The sequence below is a fragment of the Amblyraja radiata genome, chromosome 1 (assembly GCF_010909765.2).
Source record: "Amblyraja radiata isolate CabotCenter1 chromosome 1, sAmbRad1.1.pri, whole genome shotgun sequence".
NCBI lineage: Eukaryota > Metazoa > Chordata > Chondrichthyes > Rajiformes > Rajidae > Amblyraja > Amblyraja radiata.
This window is the reverse complement of record NC_045956.1, coordinates 78,037,692-78,059,578: the sequence shown is the minus strand read 5'-3', so window position 1 is coordinate 78,059,578 and position 21,887 is coordinate 78,037,692. Positions and strand designations below refer to the sequence as shown.

At 41.4% G+C, this 21,887-nt stretch overlaps 1 protein-coding gene across 18 annotated transcripts in view; it reads left to right on the top strand.

The window, feature by feature from the left end:
- Positions 1–21,887, top strand: part of col25a1 (collagen type XXV alpha 1 chain) — a 654,016-nt gene that overhangs the window by 387,030 nt on the left and 245,099 nt on the right. For all 18 annotated transcript variants that reach the window (XM_033025377.1, XM_033025353.1, XM_033025321.1 and 15 more), the window contains exon 3: positions 16,881–16,925. In XM_033025377.1, coding sequence (XP_032881268.1) covers positions 16,881–16,925 — 45 coding nt within the window. The remainder of the gene's footprint in view (positions 1–16,880; positions 16,926–21,887) is intronic.

Genomic DNA, 21,887 nt, shown 5'->3' with positions numbered 1-21,887 from the left:
AAATGAAATTGCATTTATTTCAACCCGAGAAGTCTGACAGGTAAGATGGATGAAGTCAGGGGTGGAAAGATACATGCGACTGGGAAGTTACAGCCGTTACCTGGGTAAGGGAGGGACAGAATTGGCAGCTTAATGTTTCAGGGCGCAGGTGCTCCCAACGAGATTGAGGTGGGGTAAATGAGGAAAAGGGGGTTGCTTGTTTACCGATTAAGGAGAATGTCACCGCAGTAGTCCAAACTGACATGACTGAAGGATCGTCCAGAGAGCAAATATAGATGGAGTTAAGAAATATAAAAGGGGTTGATCACCTTGTTGGGTTTGCTTTATGGCCCTCTGAATAGTCAATGTGAATTACAGGAAGAAATATGCCGGGAGATTCCAGACAGCTGCAACACTAGGGTTGTCATGGTAGGGGATTTTATATTTCCCAATATAGACCGGGACTTTCATTGTGCCAAGGGCTTAGATGCTGTGGAATTTGTCAAGTGTGTTCTGGAAAGTTTCCTATGGCAATATGTAGAGGCCCTACAAGGGAGAGGACAAAGCTTGACTTACTCTTAGGATCTAGACTAGGCAAATGCTAGAACAGTTAGTGGGCAAGTTTTGGGACCAGCGACCATAGTTTTATTAGCTTCAAAATAGTTATGGATAAGGACAGGACTGGTCCACAAGTTACAGTTCTAATACCATTTAAGGTCAACTCTAATGATATTAGATAGGAATTTGTAAAGGTTGATTGGAGTTAGTTGTTTGTGGGCAAAGGGACGTCTGAAAAGTAAGATGCTTTTGAACATATGATAGAGAGAATTCAAGGTATGCATGTTCCTGTTAGAATGCAGAGCAAGGCATGGAGGAGATGTCAATAGGAATTGAACCTCTGGTCTGGAAAACGATGGAGGCATGGGACAGTTGTAGACAGCTGGGATCAAGTTTATCCCTGGAGAAGTATAGGATATTGAGGAGCATGCAGAACGAAGGAAACCAGGACAAAAAGTGAAAATGACATAGCTCTGGAAGATAAGATTAAAGATAATTCAAAGAGATTTTATGTATGTTAAACTGGGGAGAGAATGTCACTCCGCAGAAACCTATGTAGTCATCTACGTATGGAGACGCTGAAGATGGGGAAGATCTTCAATTGATATTTTTCCTTTATTTTTATTGTGGAAAAAGACTTGAAGACTAGGAAACTTGCGAAAGTTAATGACAATGTCTTGCGCACAGACCATGTTACAGTCGAGGAGGTGCTGGATGTCCTAAAATCCATGAAGGTAAATAAATCTCTCAGGCCTAATGTGATGTATCCAAGGACACTATGGGAATCTTGAGAGGAATTTTCAGGAGCCCTGGTTTAAATACGTGAATCATCATTAGACACATGAGGCGCCTGAAAAATGGAAGGTGTCTAATGTTGTGTTTCTATTTAAGAAGGGCTGCAGATAAAAACCTAGGAACTATAAGCCTAACATCTGTGGTAGGAAAGTTACTGGTGAAGATCCTGAGGGATAAGATATACATGCATTTGCAAAGACATGGGCTGATAAGGGATAGACAACATGGTTTTGTTCATGGGAAATCATGTCTCACTAATTTGATTGAGTTTTTGAAGAAGTAACGAAGAAAGTTAACGAGGGCAGGACTGTAGGCGTAGTCTATAAGTAGTTCAGCAAGACCTTTGAGAAGGGTCTGTATGGTAGGCAGTCTCAGAAGGTTAGATCACATGAGATCCAGATAGAGCTAGCAAACTGGATACAGAATTGGCTTCATGGAAGGAAGCAGAGGACGGTGGTGGAAGGATGTTTTTTCATACCAGAGGCCCCTGGTAATGCAACATTGGGGAAGAGTACTGGGCCCATTGCTGTTTGGGATTCAGATCAATGATTTGGATGAGAATGTACAAGGAATGATTGGTGATTTTGCAAGTGACACTATAGGAGGTGGTATCATCAACAATGAAGATGGCTATTAAGAATTATAACAGGATCTTGATCCAATGGGCAAGTGGGCTGAGGAATGACTGATGAGGTTTAATTCAGATTAAATGCGAGGTGTCACATTTTGGGAAGTCAAAAGAGGGCGGGACCTGTACAGTGAATAGTAGGGCCCTGGACTGTGTTGTGGAGCAGCGGGATCTACAAGTACAAGTATATAGATCCATGAAAGTGGCATTGCAAGTAGATACGGTCATGAGGAATGCTTTTGGTATGCTGACCTTCATCAGTCAGGGAACTGAGTAAAGAGGTTGGGAGGGTATATTACAGTTCTACAAGATGTTAGTCAGATGTCCCGCCCTCTTTGGACTTCCCAAAATGTTGGGCAGGCTAGGATTTTATTCTTTGGAGCATAGGTGGCTGAGGGGTGATCCTACAGAGATGTATAAAATCATAATGGGAATAGATAGGGTACCATCTTTTACACAGGGTGTGGTAATCAAGAACTAGAGGGCATACGTTTAAGGTGGGAGAGGAATGATTTAATAGGATCCTGAGGGGCAACATTTTTTGCAGGGTGGGTGGTGGGTGTTTAGAAGAACCTACTAGAGGATGTAGTTGAGGCAAATACAATAACAACATTTGAAGGACATTTGGACAGTTGCATAGATAGGAAAGATTTAGAGGGCTAAATACAGGAGAATGGCCAAGCTGAGAATGGGCATCTTGATCGGCATGGATACGTTGGGCCTTGATTTCTGAAGTTGCCATTCTGGGCTCTTCTCATTTGCCTGCTTTTGGCCCTCATCCCTCTAAGCCCCTCCTAATCATCGATCGGTCAATATGTATCGGCTTCTATAGCTTCCACTGGTAGCATATTCCAGTTACGGATTATCTTCTGAATATAAATGTTGCCGCTGAGGACACTCTTAAATCTATCACCTCTCACATTAAGCCTGTGCCCTCTATTTTTAGAATCCTCTACCCTGGAAAAAAGACTGTGAGCATTCACTTTATCCATATCGCCATGATTTTGTACACTTCAACAATGTCACCACTCAACCTTCTACGCTCCAAAGAACAAAATCCCAGCCTAACCAATGACTCCTGATAACTTAAGCAGCCAAGTCCACAAAACATCCTGGTGAATCTCGTCTGCACCCTTTCCAACCTAATGACATCCTTCCTACTGCTAAGTGACCAGAACTGCATATAGTACTCCGAGTGTGGTCTCAATAACAACTTGTACAGCTGCATTATGATGTCCCTACCTTTGTACTCCATATTCTTACCAATAATGTAAGCATGCCCAATGATTCCTCACCCCCTGTTTACCTGACGCGCCACTTTCAGTGAACCATGCACTTGTACTCACAGAGCTCTCTGTTCAACAACACCCTCCAACATTGTCTGATGCCCAATCCACCTTCATCTAGCTTTTATGCTCTGTTCTACCTGGCCCAGACTGTGCATTTCCCTTCTAAGAGGTGAACAAAACAGAGTGACACCAACTCTGTTGAGCTTAATGCTCATGCAGTACTGAAGTATAGGTACACAAACAAACTGCTATTTCCAAACCAATAGAAACATAGAAACATAGAAATAGTTCTTAAACATTGAGAACAGTAAACGTTGTTGCACAGAAGGATCTAGGTGTGCTGTTTCATAAGATATAGAAAGTAAATTTGCTGTTTCAGCAGCTAATAAATTAAAGGGTATGTTAGCTTTTAATCCCAGGATGCCCGACTAAACAGGCCTTGCTGATTACGTACCAAGCTTTGGTGAAATCGTTTTAAGAATATCGTGTCCAGTTTCTCCTTACTAATAAGTGTAAACTTGCATTCATTGGATTATTTCTGGAGAAGAGGAAATATTCAGTAGATAGAGGTTGGGGAAGATTAGAAATTAGGAGAACGAGAGTTAATCTCACCTAATCATACAAGAATCTAAGGGGGGGGGGGGAGGGGGGTGACAGGACAAATAATGAGAGAATCTTTACTCTGGCTGATGCATCTAGAACTATGAAAGACTCTGATACATAATCTGGGCAGCAATTTAGGACCAAGGGGAAGATTCTCTGCACACAGAGTTGTAAATCCATAGAATTATCTGAGATAAACAGCTGCAGACCATGTTATAGTAAAGATGTTATCAAACTTGAAGGGTTCAGAGAAGATTTACCAGGAGTTTAAGAAGCTGGAAAATCGAAGGTACACAAAAATGCTGGAGAAACTCAGCGGGTGCAGCAGCATCTATGGAGCGAAGGAAATAGGCGACGTTTTGGGGGAAACCCTTCTTCAGACTTATACCAGGATGTTGTCATGAATTGAGGGACTGAGCTATAGGGAGAGGCTGAGCAGGCTAAAAGGCCTGTCCCATTGTACGAGGTAATTCAAGTGCTCTCCCGAGTTTAAAAAAAAAATCAAACTCGTGGTAAGCACGTAGAATGTACGTAGCGGGTACATAGGAGCTTGGGACGTCTCTTAGCGGCTCGTAACGCTAACGGCAGGTACTCGGGAAACGCGGTAAGCTCGTGAAGACCCGTGAAGATATTTCAACATGTTGAAAAATGTCCACGAGAGCCCCGAGTACCTACGAGCGGCTATTACCGTAATTCTCCGAGTTCGAATCAGGGCAAACTCGGGAGAACTCTTGAATTAGCCCGTACAGTGGGACAGCCCCATAAGGCTTTATTCGTTGGAGCACAGGAGGATGGGGGGGAATGATCTTATAGAGGTGTACAAACTAATGAGAGGAATAAATCGGGTAAACGCACAGTCTTTTGTCCAGAGAAGGGGAATCGAGAACCAGAGGACATAGGTTTAAAGTGAGGGGGGCAAGATTTCATGGGAAGCTGGAGTAACCATTTTACACAAAGGGTGGTGGGTGTATGGAACAAGCTGCCAGAGGAGGTAGTTGAGGCAGGTGCTATCGCGACATTTAACAAATATCTAGACAAGCAAATGGATAGGGTAGGTTTAGAGGGATATGGACCAAAAGGATACAGGTTGGACTATTGTAGACGGGGCATGTTGGTGGGTGTGGGCAAGTTGGGCCAAAGGGCCTGTTTCCACACTGTATCACTCTATGACTCAATGCAGATACTTGGTTGTTAACTATGATCATTGAGTGTTTTTTTGGGGAATCCGTTTTTTGGCGAACCAGATGGTATGGAGACAGTGGTTGAAGTATAAAGTCAGTATGATCTAAACGAGTAATAGTTTAGGTCAGAGGGGGACACATGGCCTACTCTTCAATTTCTTATGTTTTAAATTGCACACATTCTAACTTGGAAATAACCATATAACCATATAACAATTACAGCATGGAAACAGGCCATCTTAGCCCTACAAGTCCATGCCGAACACTTATTTTCCCCTAGTCCCATCTACCTGCACTCAGACCATAACCCTCCATTCCTTTCCCATCCATATACCTATCCAATTTGTTTTTAAATGATAAAATCGAACCTGTCTCCACCACCTCCACTGGAAGCTCATTCCACACAGCTACCACTCTGAGTAAAGAAGTTCCCCCTCATGTTACCCCTAAACTTCTGTCCCTTAATTCTGAAGTCATGTCCTCTTGTTTGAATCTTCCCTACTCTCAATGGGAAAAGCTTATCCACGTCAACTGTCTATCCCTCTCATCATTTTAAAGATCTCTATCAAGTCCCCCCTTAACCTTCTGCGCTCCAAAGAATAAAGACCTAACTTATTCAACCTTTCTCTGTAACTTAGTTGCTGAAACCCAGGCAACATTCTAGTAAATCTCCTCTGTACTCTCTCTATTTTGTTGACATCCTTCCTATAATTGGGCGACCAAAATTGTACACCATACTCCAGAATTGGTCTCACCAATGCCTTGTACAATTTTAACATTACATCCCAACTTCTATACTCAATGCTCTGATTTATAAAGGCTAGCATACCAAAAGCTTTCTTTACCACCCTATCTACATGAGATTCCACCTTCAGGGAACTATGCACAGTTATTCCTAGATCCCTCTGTTCAACTGCATTCCTCAATTCGCTACCATTTACCATGTACGTCCTATATCGATTTGTCCTGCCAAAATGTAGCACCTCACACTTATCAACATTAAACTCCATCTGCCATCTTCAGCCCATTCATGATGTACATGACAAACAACAGTGGACCCAACACAGATCCCTAAGGCACCCCACTAGTCACCTGCCTCCAACCTGACAAACAGCCATCCACCATTACTCTCTGGCATCTCCCATTCAGCCACTGTTGAATGATATGTGCACATCCTTTCATCGTCAATAGATAAAAGCTCTAGAACTCCCCCATTTGTGTGATTATTTTAATTGCATAGATGAGAGCCCGACAAGAAGTGTCACTCACCATCACATAAGCATTTATTGAAATGTCGGCTTTGCCAACCATGTCCTTGTTGGTGAATGAACAATATTACACCATTTGAGTCTTCATTTGCCACATGTGAACTTTAGAAGTGTGAATGTCTAAGATGCAGGCATCAGCCAGACACCATCAGACCCTTCTTGGATAACAGTGACGTTAGCAAACTTGACATGCTATCACCTTCTTCTTCCTTCTTAGCACTCTTCCAAACTCTCACCACCCAAGGTGAGTAGTATCCTCTTTCAGAAACGGTACTAACTTGGCAAGGAATTAGCAAAACCAAAGTAATAAATGGCCATCTGGCTTTTGGTTTAGCATTTAACTGGAGATATGCATTGTCTCATCAAAACTGATTCATGGTGAATTTGTTACACATTAATTTTTACAAAGGAGCCCTGTTAATAATTTCTGGAATGAAGTACCTTTTCCCCTTGAATCTGCCTCTAAAGGAATGAAAACTGTCACTTTTTATGGACAATATTAATCAAGAAAGAAATTCATTTGATTGCGAACACCTGCTGGGCTCTGCGACCTCTACAGCGTTCTGCAAAAATATATTATTTTCAACATTTGCGGAAAGAAAGGATTATGAAAGTCTGACATTCAACCATTTATTTTTTAAATGCTTACCTCAGCTTGGCTAAGAGAGCTACTGACTTTAACACCAAAGATAATATTAAAAACAATAGTGAATGGTGTGGAATATGCGATTAAGATTAACTAAAACTTGAGTGAAAAGGTGCGAATCTCACCTGCGATATAAAAGCACACTCTTTGCAGGGGTAAATGTTTAGCTGTCAATTGTATCAAGTAAATCATATGACTAACAAAGGTACTAACGTTTTATTTACAAGCGAGCAGACATGCAACACCTGCACTCTGTAATTACCTCATTGGAATCGCAGCTTTGCAGGATTCAACCACGTGATAAAATGAAACTATTGTGAAACGCACGCATTTTGAAGCATTTAGTGGTCACATGACACTGGAGTAACAACCAGAGAAAATTATAATATTCCGATGTATTCTTACATATTTCAAGAAGAATAATAACACTTGATCTTTCAGGAGCTATCGGAACCTGGGTTAGATTACAAGTAAGGAAATAGACAGTTATAATAATGCATTTTTTAGTGCATTGGAAGAGATGAGACAGGGAGCCCTGCCAAAGGACTCCTTTGAGTGTTGTAAGGTGAGGTGTCTGGGTGAGTGCTGGGTGTATTTATGTCACCTTGTGGCGAGAGGGCTCAACTGCTTCACAAAACTATGGTAAACGCGCTGCTGATACAGAATGCGGCCAGGCTTGGTCTAGGGTCTTCAAGCAGGGTGTTGGTGCTTTTTCTTTGGTTATTAGTCGAAGCAAAGTACACAATATTCATTTTCAGAGTGAATCCTCATTTGTAACTGGTTTCTTCCACTGTCCAAGACACCAATTAATTACTTTGCAGTGCTTTCACATTTCGTATGGCGGAGAAAACCACAATGCAGCAAGATTCTACAAACAGAATTTTTTTTTTAATTGAAAAACGAAGACTTCAGACGTAGGACTGACTTTAAAACAGAATATGCTCTAAACTCTCAGCAGGTCAGGTAGCATCTGTGATAGAGAAACAGAGTTAATGTTAATGCCAGCGAGTGAAATTGATCCTGGAATCATGAGGAGTTTGGTCTTTGTTGATTTATGCCTCAAATAGCATAAGAATCTAGGAACTGATCTTAAAATGATAACTATGCTTCTCTTTCTGCAGAAACTGTCTGACCTGTTCACTTTTATAGCATTGTCTGTTTTTATTTCAAATAAATCAAATAAAGCCTGTTTTGGTTTCAGACATAGCACTCTCAAGACACTTTTCCATAAGCAATACATTTGACCTTCCATGTTAACGAGCTGAGGGGATTTTCGTTTGAACGTTGCACCAAAATGTTGTGCCTTTGCTTAAAAAGAGCTGCAAGGACAAGCCAGGGAATTAGAGGCCAGTGAGCCTAACATCAGTGGTGGGAGAATTACTGGAGAGTTATCCAAGAGACAGAATGTATCTGCATTTGAAAAGGCAAGAACTAATAAGGGATAGTCCTCATAAGGGATCATGATAAGTATTATGCATTGGAAATCGTGTCTCACAAATGATTGAGTTTATTTTTTGAAGAGGTGACCAAGAGAATTGAGGAGGACAGAGCAATAGATGTTGTCTACATGGAGTTCAGCAGTGCCTTTGACAAGGTCCCACATGGTAATCTGGTCTAGAAGGTTAGGTCACATGGGATCCCGGGTCAATCAAAATAGATACAAAGTTGGAGTTGGAGTTAGGAGTTAGAGGGTGACAGTGAAGGATTGATTTTCAGATTGGAGTCCTGTGACCAGCGCCATGTCACGGAGACTGGTGTTGGGTCCACTACTGCTTGCAAGTGGCAGATGGAATTTATCTGCATTAACAATTTGGATGAGAATGTAGTTGACATGGTTAGTACATTTGCAGATGGCAGTAAAATGTATAGTATAGTGGACAGTGAAGAGGGTTATCTAAGATTACAAAGGATCCAGATCAACTGGGAAAGTGGGCCAAGGATGGAATTTAACTTGGACGAGTGTGACGTGTTGCATTTGGTAAGATAAACCAAGAAGGACTTGCACAGCAAACGGCAGGGGGCTGGAGAGTGTTGCAGAACAGAGAGACCGAGGGATATGGGTGCTTGGTTCTCCGAGAGTGGTGACTGAGTGCAACCTTTTCATAGAGAAGATGGTGGACATATGGAACAAGCTGCCAATAAAGTGATTGAGGCAGATACAATTACACTGTTCAAAAGACATTTGGGCAGGTACATGGATAGGAAAGGTTTTGAAGGACATGGACTAAATACAGACAAATGGGGCTAGCCTTGGTTGGAAACTTAGTCGGCATGGATGGGTAGAGTCAACATGACAGTTTCCATGCTGTATAATATTATGATTCTGTGACTCAATTAAGCCATGTGAAAGTGAGGCCCATATTTAGTTTTGTCCTGAAGTTACAGTTTATGTCAGGTGGCAAGTTCTGGGAATGAGGGGGCTCGGAAATGAGGGGCTGACTTCTCCTTTCCATCAGTGTCTTGTGACGGTGTTCTATACATCTGATAAAACTGCAACCCTGATCCAGTTTCCCTTGATTTGTGCTTATTACATATTTTCTGCTGATGTTGCGATTGCTATTCCTGCCACAGAATCGACCTGGTGCTGCAACCTTGCCAGATCAAAGCCAATGAAGGCTTCTTCACCTATGTGGAGAATGTGAGGAAAGAAAGAGACTGTTTCCCCACATGGCTCTTCGGACTGTTGATGTCACTTCTTAAAACCTTCTGCTACTTGAAACAAGCCCATCAAGTTTGCTCTGCTATTCGATCGTGGCTGATCTGTTTTTCCCTCTCAACCCCATTCTCCTGCTTTCTCCCTGTAACCTTTGATACACTTACTAATCAAAAACCTGACATTGCCTGTGTTAATCTCTACTTTAAAAATACCCTATAACTTGGCCTCCACAGTCTACAGCAACGAGTTCCACAATTTCACCACACTCAGGCTAAATAAATTCCTCCTCATCTCCATTCTAAAGGTACGTCCTTTTATTCTGAGGCCGTGCCTTCTGGTTCCGAATCAACAGGAACAAACCTCCAATAATAGTATTGGGCCTGTCCCACTTAGGCGACTGTCAAGTTCGCGGCACTCGCCTGAAAAAACGGGAAATGGAACGGCAACTACCAGAGTGGAACACACACACACACACACACACACACACACACACACACACACACACACACACACACAAACACATCGTAAAAGCGGGGGCCCGTGAAAGCTGGGGAGCGCTGTCTGAAATTCACATGGTGCAAAGCCAAGGTGTTGCAGACACAGACCGCGGTGAACAGGAAGGTTAAGACGGCTATCACAGTGTACGGTAAGTCCTTTAAAAGGGGGGAGAGGGTGGGAGAAGGGGGGAGAAGGGGAAAGAAGGAGCGGAGACACTTTTAAGAAGCCAGACAACCTTTAATAAGCCAGAGATACACAGCTATGACGTTTGGCGGACATTTAACATTACCGGTAGGCTATCCTTGGTTCTGAAATTCTGACTTTTTTTCCCCCAATGAGCCAATGAAAATGCCCGGTCAGCAAAGGCAATTAACTAAAACGACCTACAACTACCTTGACTACCTATAACTACATGGTGACCCCACTACAACTGCACCTACGACTATAGGATTATCGATTTTTTCCATGGCGACCAATTGATAAAATATATTGAAAAATTTGCGGCGACCTTACTGAGGCCGCGACTAGTTCCCAGAATGCGGGAACTCCTCTCGACCATGAAGGAGACTCACCAGTGACCACCAGCGAACATGTGGCGACCATGTGGCAATCATGAGGCGGGCGCAGAGTCTCCTGCACTTGCCTAAAAAGTCACCTAAGTGGGACAGGCCCTTATATTTTAGATTTGGGAATCGTTTTGGGAATGGGAAGGAAATAAAAAAGTTACAATTACTCTACAAGCAGCATAGTGGCACAGTTGTAGAGCTGCTGCCTCACAGCGCCTGGGACCCAGGTTTATTCGGGTGCTATCTGTGCGGAGTTTGCACGTTCTCCCTCTGACTGCATGGGTTTCCAGCGGGTGCTCCGGTTTCCATTACATCTCAAAGACGTACAGATTGGTAGGTTGATTGGCTGCTAGAAGTTGCCCCATGTGTATAGGTGAGTGGTAAAATCTGCGGGGAATTGATAACAAATTGGAGAGAATAAAGTTGGATTATATTAGCGTAAAATGATGGTTGATGGTCAGTCGGCGCCCACTGGGCCAAAGAGGATTTTTCTTTGCTATATCTCTCTCTGACTCTATGAATATGACACCCTGAACTGTCTAAATGTGCGCGAGGTCCCTATTTGAATGGGTAGCATTGTGGGCAGCACAATGGCACAGCTGGTAGAGCTGCTGCCTCACAGCACTGGGACCAGGAATTCATCCTGACCTCGGATGCTGTCTGTGTGGTGTTTGCACATTCTCCCTGTGACAGCGGGCTTTCCTCCAGGTGCTCCGGTTCCCAAAGCTATGCGAGTTTATAGGTTAACTTATAGGTAAATTGCTCCAGTTTGTAGGGAGTGGGTGCGAAAGTGGAATAAGAGAAACTGTGTGAATGGGTGATGATGGTTGGCGTAGACTCAGTGGCCCAAAGGACATGTTTCCATGGGGTCTCAACCCAAAACGTCACCCATTCCTTTTCTCCAGAGATGCTGCCTGTCCCGCTGAGTTACTCCAGCATTTTGTGTCTACCTTCGATTTAAACCAGCATCTGCAGTTCTTTCCTACATCTGTTTCCATGCAATATCTTTAAACTCAACTTTAACTAAAAGCATCGTGATGTCTGACCTATGTTGTATGTTGCTGAAGATGATATTCTACCCATGGTTGTCATATAATCTGTGGTCATCCCCAGAGTTCTGTCGCAAAAGTTGTTTTTCATTGGAAAAACAAAAGTTGTTTAATTTTGCTTATTTAATGCTCTTTTATCAAACTGTTTTTTAAAAATCCTGTTTTCAACTGCCTTGCTTTATCCCATTCATGTGATATCACCACTTCCCAGTAACCAGAATAAATAGAGTAGATGCAGCAACAGTACAGTTGCCTTTATCTCTCCAATCACTGTTGAAACATTCCTACATGTTGTTTTCAAGGCACAGAATTGAACACAGCTCACGCCATGCAACAAGATGTGATGAAAATGAAGCAGGCAGCTCTACCTCTGCCTTTATCTTTCAAATAAATGGTTCATACGTTGTTCAGAAAATGTGCTATTATTACTGTTTCTTAAATCATAGAAAATAGCTGCACTGATAGCTGATATGTGTCCCATTTTGTCTGGGGGGAAAAGGATTCATCAGACTAATTCCACTTCCCAGTTCTCTCTCCATAGCTTGCAGTGTGCTTTATCATTCTACTCGATACAGTGTGTGTAGGTTTAAATGATTCACTGCAGCAAAACACTCGAGTATCAACCAGTGTATGTGCTGTAACGATTGAAAAAGCGGCTATGCTCTCCATCCTCACAGACTCACATGTGTTCATGTGAGTAATGCAAAGTTAACATCTCTCATTACTTTTACAGGAGTGACACCCCGTTGAATATCCAGTTAATTTTTATAGCCCCTATAACATGGTCCTTCAAGCAAATTTGTCTTAGAGAAACAGATCTTTGAAATTGATGAGGTAAAGGAGACTTATAAAATACTCCAGGGATCAGCTATATAACCGAAGAACTCACTTGGCAGAACAGGCTGGGTCAACAGGTCTTGATTACACTGTTGTTTCAGTTTGCACCCAAGGAGAATTACAGAATCGTAGATAGTTTATGGCACAGCAGGAGGCTAATCAGCCCACATTTCCATGCCAGTCAAAAAGCTACTCCTCCTGTCTAACCCATCTGTCCAACAACTTGGTGTGCAACCTGGTAGGTCAACGATCTTTAAGTATACATCCTATTATTTATTACATGTAGCCAGCTATTTGGATGCGTGTAATAAATATGAGAATGCTGCTGCCTCCACCACCCTTCCAGGCAGCCTTTAAGGTCTCGAACACCCTCTGAGTCAACAAAAATCCTCCCTACATTTTCCTACTAGTCCTCGTACCAAATGATTCCAAGGACTGTCAGAGGAGGAGCAGCTGTGGAGGGCGTTTGTCCATTGATACGAGATTAAGCATGTAGACTCCTGCATGTAGAAGAAGAAGAAGAAGAGGTGATCTTATTAATAATAATAATAATAATAATAATAATAATAATAATAATAATAATAATAATAATAATAATAATAAACTTAATTACGGACTCGAGGTCCAGACAAGGGGCAACATTACATAAAAATGCATTCCATATTAAAAAATATCATAAAGTACATATAAAATCTTAGTATATCACTTATAGAAGCATCATAAATCATATTTTTAAAATACATTAATTAAAAATCCAGATTAAAAGAATGATCAATGTCCTACAACGAGACAACGATACCAGTGTCTCCACAGCTGGGATTCGTAGCGTGTAGTGCTAACCCTTATGTTTGACAAGGCCACAATAATTACATTTTTAGAGTCATTTATCCTGAAACGTACAATATTTTAATGGGGCTGACAGTGTAGATGCAGAGATAATGTTTTCCCTGGTTGCGATATCTAGAAACCAGGATAATTATCTCAAAATAATAGTCTCAATAATTAATTTTATCACCACTCTCCTCATCCCCTGCCTCCTTCTACTCATATTTCTCCCTCCAGTTTTACATTTCACTCCTCTTCCTATTCCCTTACCTGACATCCTTTGGCCTCTTTCTCACCTCGAGCCTATGTCAACTTCCTCCACACATCTGCCCCCCTCACTTCTCACATCCACCTATTTCTTGCCCTCCCCTTACTTGCCCTCCCCCTTACTCCATCAGTCTGACGAAGGGTCTCGGCATCTGTCCATTCCCTCCACAGATGCAACCTAACCTGTTGAGTTCCTCCAGTACGTGCTGGAAAGACAAGGCCCATCTTGCAGCTGAGGGAAGATACTGCAGGGATTTGGAACAAGCCTGTGGAGGAAACTAATGTAGGATCCTAACAACATAGTGATAAACGGCGTGGAGGTTTTTAAAAGCTCGCTTAGAGAAAAGGGTTCAAAGACGGGAATTGCAAAATTCCTTCTTTAGTAATACCTCCAGCAAATGATTAGAGAAGAATTCAATTAAAAATAATTTAAAAAAAATTAAAGATTGCCAACGGGAGGATGAAGGAAAGCAATGTAAAACGAGCTACAAAGTACAAGGGGAATTTGGTATACTGATTGCCGTTGAAAGCAATGTTAGGACACTGAGCCCGATGCTGCACAGAAAGACTGAATCAGAATAAGGCACATGGCAAAATGGGGGGTACAATGGGGAAATGATAAAGCACTTAAACTAAGAGAGTGCTAAAAATATAAAGCCAACAAGGTCAACAGATAGAAAATGGAAAATAGAAGCTGATATTGCTCATAGTGAAAAAAAACAGTGAGAGGCAGAAAAGCATATGGATTAATTATCTAGTGATAAAGGGGGAATGATAGAAATAAAATTAGGAGGAAACAAAAGGAATAATGTTAAATAAAAGGAAACGTAATGTTGCAGTTTTAAACCTCAAATGGGATATTGCAATATATTGGGGATCTTACATACAGTTATTTTACAGCAAGAACAAGATTCAATTGCATTAACAGAAGACTGTTGGCAAAACCGGATATGAAAAAAAATGGGATAATATATTTAAGAGTGGACGAAAAGTTGATATGGAGCATAATGGGAAATTGATAATGTTAGTACAGATGAAACTTAAACAAAAGGCAGAGTTAATTGTGTAAATCCTAACTCAGGAGCTTAAAGCCCATGATAGAGTAAAATGTTGAAAATATTCAAGATCAAAATGCCAAATGTGCAGATGATGAGAATAAAGCTTGAAGTAAGCATCGAGGATTTCATAAAAGAATAATCCAGTTTGACAATCTGCTTATAAATTTGTTGAAGAGTCAATAGAAATTGGTACAATTGCAAAGAAACTGAGATAACATCAATACCTTCTTCAGTGGCACAAATAAGTCAAAACACAGTTTTACTAAAAAAAAAAAATGACATATAGGATGCAAAGTTCTAAATATTCAGGTTAACATTTTTTATTGTAAAGTAAATAATTATTGTTTTATTAAAATACCCAACTTTACAATATAAGTTGTTCTACACTAGTAGTCAAGCTCTCTCCCCCTACTCCAACAGTCTGACGAAGAGCCCCGACCCATTCCCCCACAGATACTGCCCGATCCACTGAGTTTATCCAGCACTTCGTGTTTTGCTTAGGATTCCAGCTTTTGATGATTCTTGTATCTCCATTTTAACTGCATTCACAGTCCTTCTTTTAATGTCACTATCCTCCTGGAACCTCCAGATTAAAAGGTTTGTAAATGATACATTACTTGCAGCATACAGTATGTAAGCAGCAGGTGGCACAACTAGTAGAACTGCTGCCTTGCAGCTCCATAGACCAGGTTTCATTTGGTACAGTCTGTGTGGAGTTGCATGTTCCCTCTGTGACTACATGGATTTCCTCCACATACTCAAGTTTCTTCCCACATCCCAAACGCATGCAAATGGTTGCTTAATTTCCCACTGTTATATATCCCTGGTGTGTAGGTGAGTAGTAGAATCTGGCAGGAGTTGAGGGAAATTTGGGGAAAATAAACTGGGAATAAGTTATTGGTATAAGTTTAGGGCGTACAAGTTTAGGGTGGTACAGTGGTGCAATGGTAGAGCTGCTGCCTCACATCGCTAGAGACCCGAGTTCTATCCTGACCTCATGTTCAGTCTGTATGGAGTTTGTACATTCTCCCTGTGACCGCGTGGTTCTTCTCCAGGTCTTCTGGTTTCCTCCAAAATTCCAAAGACATGCATGTTTGTAGGTTTCTGTAAATTGTTCCTAATGTGTAGGATGCAAAAGTGGGATAACAAGTGTATGGGTGATCGCAGGTCGGCATGGACATGGTGGGTTACCAGGCTGTATCACTGAACTTCAATGTATCACTTTCAGACTTTGTCTGTACTTGGGGTTTTCCCCTCCCCAATATCATGCTGCATTACATCTAGATCACCAAAATTTGAGGAATATTTGTTAGTTGCAATTTAACCTCCATGAAGTAGTTAATGCAAGTTTCCAAAAAATACATTGTGAGGAATGTAGACAAGTATTATCCCTTTGCATTCCAACCCTCTTCACTATCATAATTCCCTTCTGTTCAAAATGCTGTAATTAGAATCATTTTCAAATTCTAATTTTGTTATGGATAAAATGTAACTAAGTTTGAGCAATTGTGGATATCTGGGAATATATTTTGTTTGTCCACTCATTTTCGAACAGAACAAGATCTGAGACCATGATTGACTCCATCTACACCTCATGCTGCATTGGGAAAGCAGCCAACGTGATCAAAGACCTTTCCCACCCCAGACATTCTGTCTTCTCCCTGCTCCTTTCGGTCAAAAGAAACAGAAGCTTGAAAGCACACACTATCAGACTCAGAAACAGCTACTTCCTCTCTGTTATCAGCTTTCTGAACGGTCTTTCCAGATAGATAGGATCTGATTGGCCTCTACCTCATTGTGGACATTGGACTTTTTCTCTGGAATTATTATGCTATAATGCTGGGAACTATATTCTGCACTCTGTATAATTCCCTTCACTCTATCTATTATATTTACGTTAGCCTTGATTTGTGTTTAGTATTATCTGATTGTAGCTGGTTACACGTGACAATAATTAACTTACACCTACACCAATGCCACAGGATCACAGGCCACAAAGGTACTTCCATACCCTTGTGGATAGTGCACAATTGTGGCCATTGAGGTACTCCCTGTGCTCTTTTGGATAGCATCTTATAAAAGATACTTGCAGAGCAATCCAGGATTGTGTCCCTTCTTTGTCTAATAGGTATGTATTACGTGAGCAATACTTAATTCGTGCTTTGTTTTGTTTGTAGGACCTCCTGGAAAACGCGGCAGGAGGGGCAGAAATGGGGAACCTGGTAAGGACTGATATTGACATCAAAATCTTACCTTTCACTTCAGTATTTAATCATTTAATTGCAAGAACTGTCGTAGCAAGGAGTCGTGCTGGAAAGGGTACAGAGAAAATGTACGAGGATATTTCCAGGACTCGAGAGCCTGAGCTATGGGACTTTATCACTTGGAGCGCAGGAGGATGAGGGGTGATCTTATAGAGGTGTACAAAATCATGCGAGGAATAGATCGTGAAAATGCACAGTCTTTTGCCCAGAATATGGGAATCGAGAACCAGAGGGCATAAGTTTAAGGTGAGGGGGGAGGGTGTGAGTTAGTAGGAACCTGAGGGGTAACACAAATGGTGGTGGGTGTATGGAACAAGCTGCCGCAGGAGGTAGTTAAGGCATGCACTATTGTAATGTTTCAGAAGCATTTAGTTAGGTACATGGATAGGATAGGTTTAGAGAAATATGGGCCAACGCAAGTAGGTGGGACTAGTATAGGTGGGACATGTTGGTCGGCATGGGCAAGTTGGGCTGAAGGGCCTGCTTCTACACTGCATGACTCTCTATGACTAAGTTTCATATTATATGTTCTTGATCATAAATACAGGGTTTATTCAGCAGAGACATAATAGCAACATCCCAACCTGGTTTAGTTTACTGGAAATGTGTTTGTGTATCAATCTGGAATTGGTAATTCAGTGAGTAAAACAGCTGCAATCCTTGGCATTAAAACCTTTCTTTTTTTTACTTAATACGACACACATTTAAGGCAATCTAAGCTAATGAGAAAAGATCTTTTACAAATTCCATCTGTGAATTTTGGAAAATATTTTAAGTAAAAACAAAGCACTTCAAAAATGTGTTTATTAGATATATAAAGCAAAGATTAAAAAGTAGGATAGCAGGTGTGAAAAGAGCTAAAGAGAACCATCAGCAACAATGGAGTGATCAAGAGAGTTATCACATGACCACTATACCATTGGAGAACATTACAACTTAATTGTGCACTGATTACCTCATACTGCCAGCTAGAGTCGAATTCAGTGCAGAATAATCATACACCTTTGATATATTTCTAAAATCAGCATACAATTGCAAGATACCCAGTGATTCTTTTTTTCAAAAACACTAAATTGCCAATATTGACGAGAATTCTCAGCTGTGTTCCTTCAGAAGATACCGGATGTGTTTATCAGCATCCGTGAAGAGAGAAAGATAAATCATTTTACAGGTTGCTGAAGAACATTAGAGATAAACTGATTTGAAGATGGGGGGGAAAGACAGGGAGGAGGAGAGAGCAAAAGGAAGAGTATGCCATAGGTTAATAGGCTGGAGGGATGGAACGGAAAAAGGAATGATAGTGTGAGATGAAAGATTATAAAAGAAAGTTAGTTTGATGGATAATAGACAATAGACAATAGGTGCAGGAGTCGGCCATTTGGCCCTTCGAGCCAGCACTGCCATTCAATGTGATCATGGCTGATCATCCCCAATCAGTACCCCGTTCCTGCCTTCTCCCCATATCCCCTGACACCGCCATTTTTAAGAGCCCTATCTAGCTCTCTCTTTAAAGCATCCAGAGAACCTGCCTCCACCGCCCTCTGAGGCAGAGAATTCCACACTCACCACTCTCTGTGAGAAAAGGTGTTTCCTCGTCTCCGTACTAAATGGCTTACTCCTTATTCTTAAACTGTGGCCCCTGGTTCTGGACTCCCCCAACATCGGGAACATGTTTCCTGCCTCTAGTGTGTCCAACCCCTTAACAATCTTAACCTTAACAAGATGTAATGGGGAGTAACAGAATCTTTATGTGTACTACCCAAAGGCAAATGCCTAATCGGGTAAAAATCTACAAAATAAACACTGGAAGTGTTCATTAAGTGCTGATGGGTGGTACAGTGATACAGCTGGTAGAGCTGCTTTCTCACAGCACTAGTGACTGGGTTTTGATCCTGACCTCAGGTGCTGTCTGCGTACAGTTTGTATGTTCTCCCTATTTCCTCGGGGTGCTCTAGCTACCTCCCACATCCAAAAGACATGCAGATTTATAGGTTGTTCGGCCGAGGTAAATTCCCATTAATGTGTAGGGAGTCGTTGAGAAAGTGGGTAACACAGAACTAGCATGAACATGTGATTGATAGTCGGCATAGACTCGATTGGCCGAAGGGCCTGTTTCCATGCTGTATCTTTCAATCAATCTTTCAATCCAAAATGATTAAACTTGGTGATGAGTGCAGAAGGCTGTGATGTACTGTTTCTTCAGATTCTACAGTTTCATTGACACAGTGCAGAGGGGAAGTGCCCGGTGATTTGTATGGGAGTGAGACAATCAAAGTGATGAGCAACTAGGTCATGCTTGTGGCTGCCTGGAGTTGTTTCTTAAAGCAATCAGCCAACCCAAACTTAGTTCCCCAATATAGGGAGATCTTTGCACATCACCAACTATACTGAAAGAAATGCATGTAAATCACTTCGAACCCTGGACAGTGGGAAAGGAGGATGTAAAATAGCACAGATAGACACAAAACTCAGCAGGAAATGCAGCATCTCTGGAGAAAAGGAATGGGTGATGTTTCGGGTCGAGCCCCATCTTTAGGCTGATGTGAAATGGTGTGTTGCATTTCCTGTGGCTGCATAGGAAAGTGTTATAGTGTGAAGGGGCATGGTATTGGTGGATTTGCAAGAGTGAGCCACAGCCACAGGAAAAGTTTATAGTTTCTAGCTCCTGAATTGTTTCTTCAGTTATTTCTCAATAGGAAACAAAGACACAACTGCTGGAGTAACAGTGGGTCAGACAGCATCTCTGGAGAACATGGATAGATGGCATTTCCTTCTTCAGACTGCAGAATGCAGACCCTTCTAGCTGTCTGAAGAAGGGCCTGACCCAAAACACCTATCCATGTTCTCCAGAGAAGTTTCCCAACCCACTGAGTTATGCCAGCACTTTGTGTCTTTTTTTGTAAACTAGCATCTGCAGTTCCTTGTGTCTACATCTCAGTAAGTTGTTTTCCAATTTAAAACTGTATTCACACCATTCAGAAATCATGATTTTTCATGTTCCAACATCACCATTCACTGCACAATGATTTGTTTGTTCTTTTTTATCAACATGCTACTTTTTTGTAAAATGAAATAATCACGACTTAGATGATGATATTTTATACAATAGAATTTTGTCCTGGATTGCTTGTGTTAGAATGTGCAATACACTGGTTAGTATTTAATTAATGGTTCTGAAATGTGGAAGATTACCAAATCTTCCAGCCACAGCTATGTTGTTTATTTAGCACAGACATAATAAATTTATATCCCAACATGTTGCAGTAAGGCAGTGAAATCTGATTTATCTGAACCATATTCATTTGCAAATCTACATTATCCTAAATCTCAATCTACTAAATCACTTTGCTGAGTGAAAATTGATTACAAAGCAACAATATAAAATGATAGAATATTGAGAAACCATCAATCAGTAATATGTTAGTGTCTGAGTGAAAATCTGTTTCCCATGTTTTTACTTCTGAATTAATAAGTATGTACATTACGGATAGATTGATCAGGATGGGCTCATGCTGATTGAGTCTGAAGAAGGGCCTCAACCCGAAACGTCACCTATCCATGCTCTCTAGAGATCCTGCCTGACCTGCTGAGTTACTCCAGTACTTTGTGTCCTCACTGAAGTTTGGAAAGGTGGCAGGTGATCGCAGTAAACGGACGGAGATTTGCATGGCAGATTCTGAAAGGCTGTTTCCTTTAGGAGTGCAGGCAACAAAGGGCTTAGTCTTGGGAAAAGGAATCAGCTATTGGAGAGTGAGTTGTGCAAAAGACCGCTGGGTATCCAAATGACTCTACCCGAGAGGACAATACATGCTCAGCTATTGACTACATTCAAGGCTGGCATTGATTGACTCTTGGACTTTCAGGATATCAGGGGATATGAGGATGGGGAAGTAGTGTTGAGATTGGAGATCAGACACAACCCTGAGAACCTAATTCTCAGGAATCCCTACTTTGTGGCAGTTAAATAGAGCAGAATTATCAGCACTGTCTAAGGTCATGGTTGACGTAAAAGGTCCTGGGAAAGTCTTTTATGTTTCTTATTTTTCTTGTGTAATTAAAGGTAGCTAGTGAATCTGAACAAAGAGTTTAGTTCAGGAGCAAGAGAGCAGCTCAGTAGGCACCGAAGATGCCAAATACTGAGCTGATTCAGCTCCAGGTATCATTTGAAAAATCTCTGAAAATGTACAACTCACAGCAAGGTATGAAACTTACTGACATTTAACAAGAAATGGGCTGAGTAATTTATTATAATTCATTATAACATGTAACTTTTGATTGATTACTAATTTTTCATTGCTGCTGACAATAACACGTTCTCATAAACTACACATCAGGGTGCGACACATTCCAGAATTCTGATAGAAGTTGATTGAAATTGATGTAAGATTACAATTCCTGACATTGGTTTGGAGGCATGAGTACCGGCACCCCTATTTATTTAAGTTATTAAATCATGTAATAAGTGTATTAAATGGTGATTTCATCACTTTCACCACATTGGGGCTGCCTCCCGCACACATGCAGAGCTCCTTGATTCCATCCACTTCACCACTGCCTGGCTGGCCCATCGCTTCTGAACGTTCAAGCCCCAACAAAGGCATCTCCAAATACTTCAATTCTATCTTATCTATTTCCTTCCCACCTACATCGGGACCCATCACACACTCTTCACCACTTCAATAACATAATTTCTTGCCCCCCTTTGCCTCATCTTTACCATGGACGTCTAGTGCATTTATATATCCATTCCCCATCAGTAAGGCCTCAGGGCCCTTTTTGTTCCTCCTTGAACAGAGACCCAATCAGTTCTGCTCAACTAACACACTCCTCTACCTGATGGAACTTGCCCACACCAATAACAAGTTTTCTTTACACTCCTCTCACTATTTTCATGCCAAAGGTGTAGCAGTGGCTCGCATG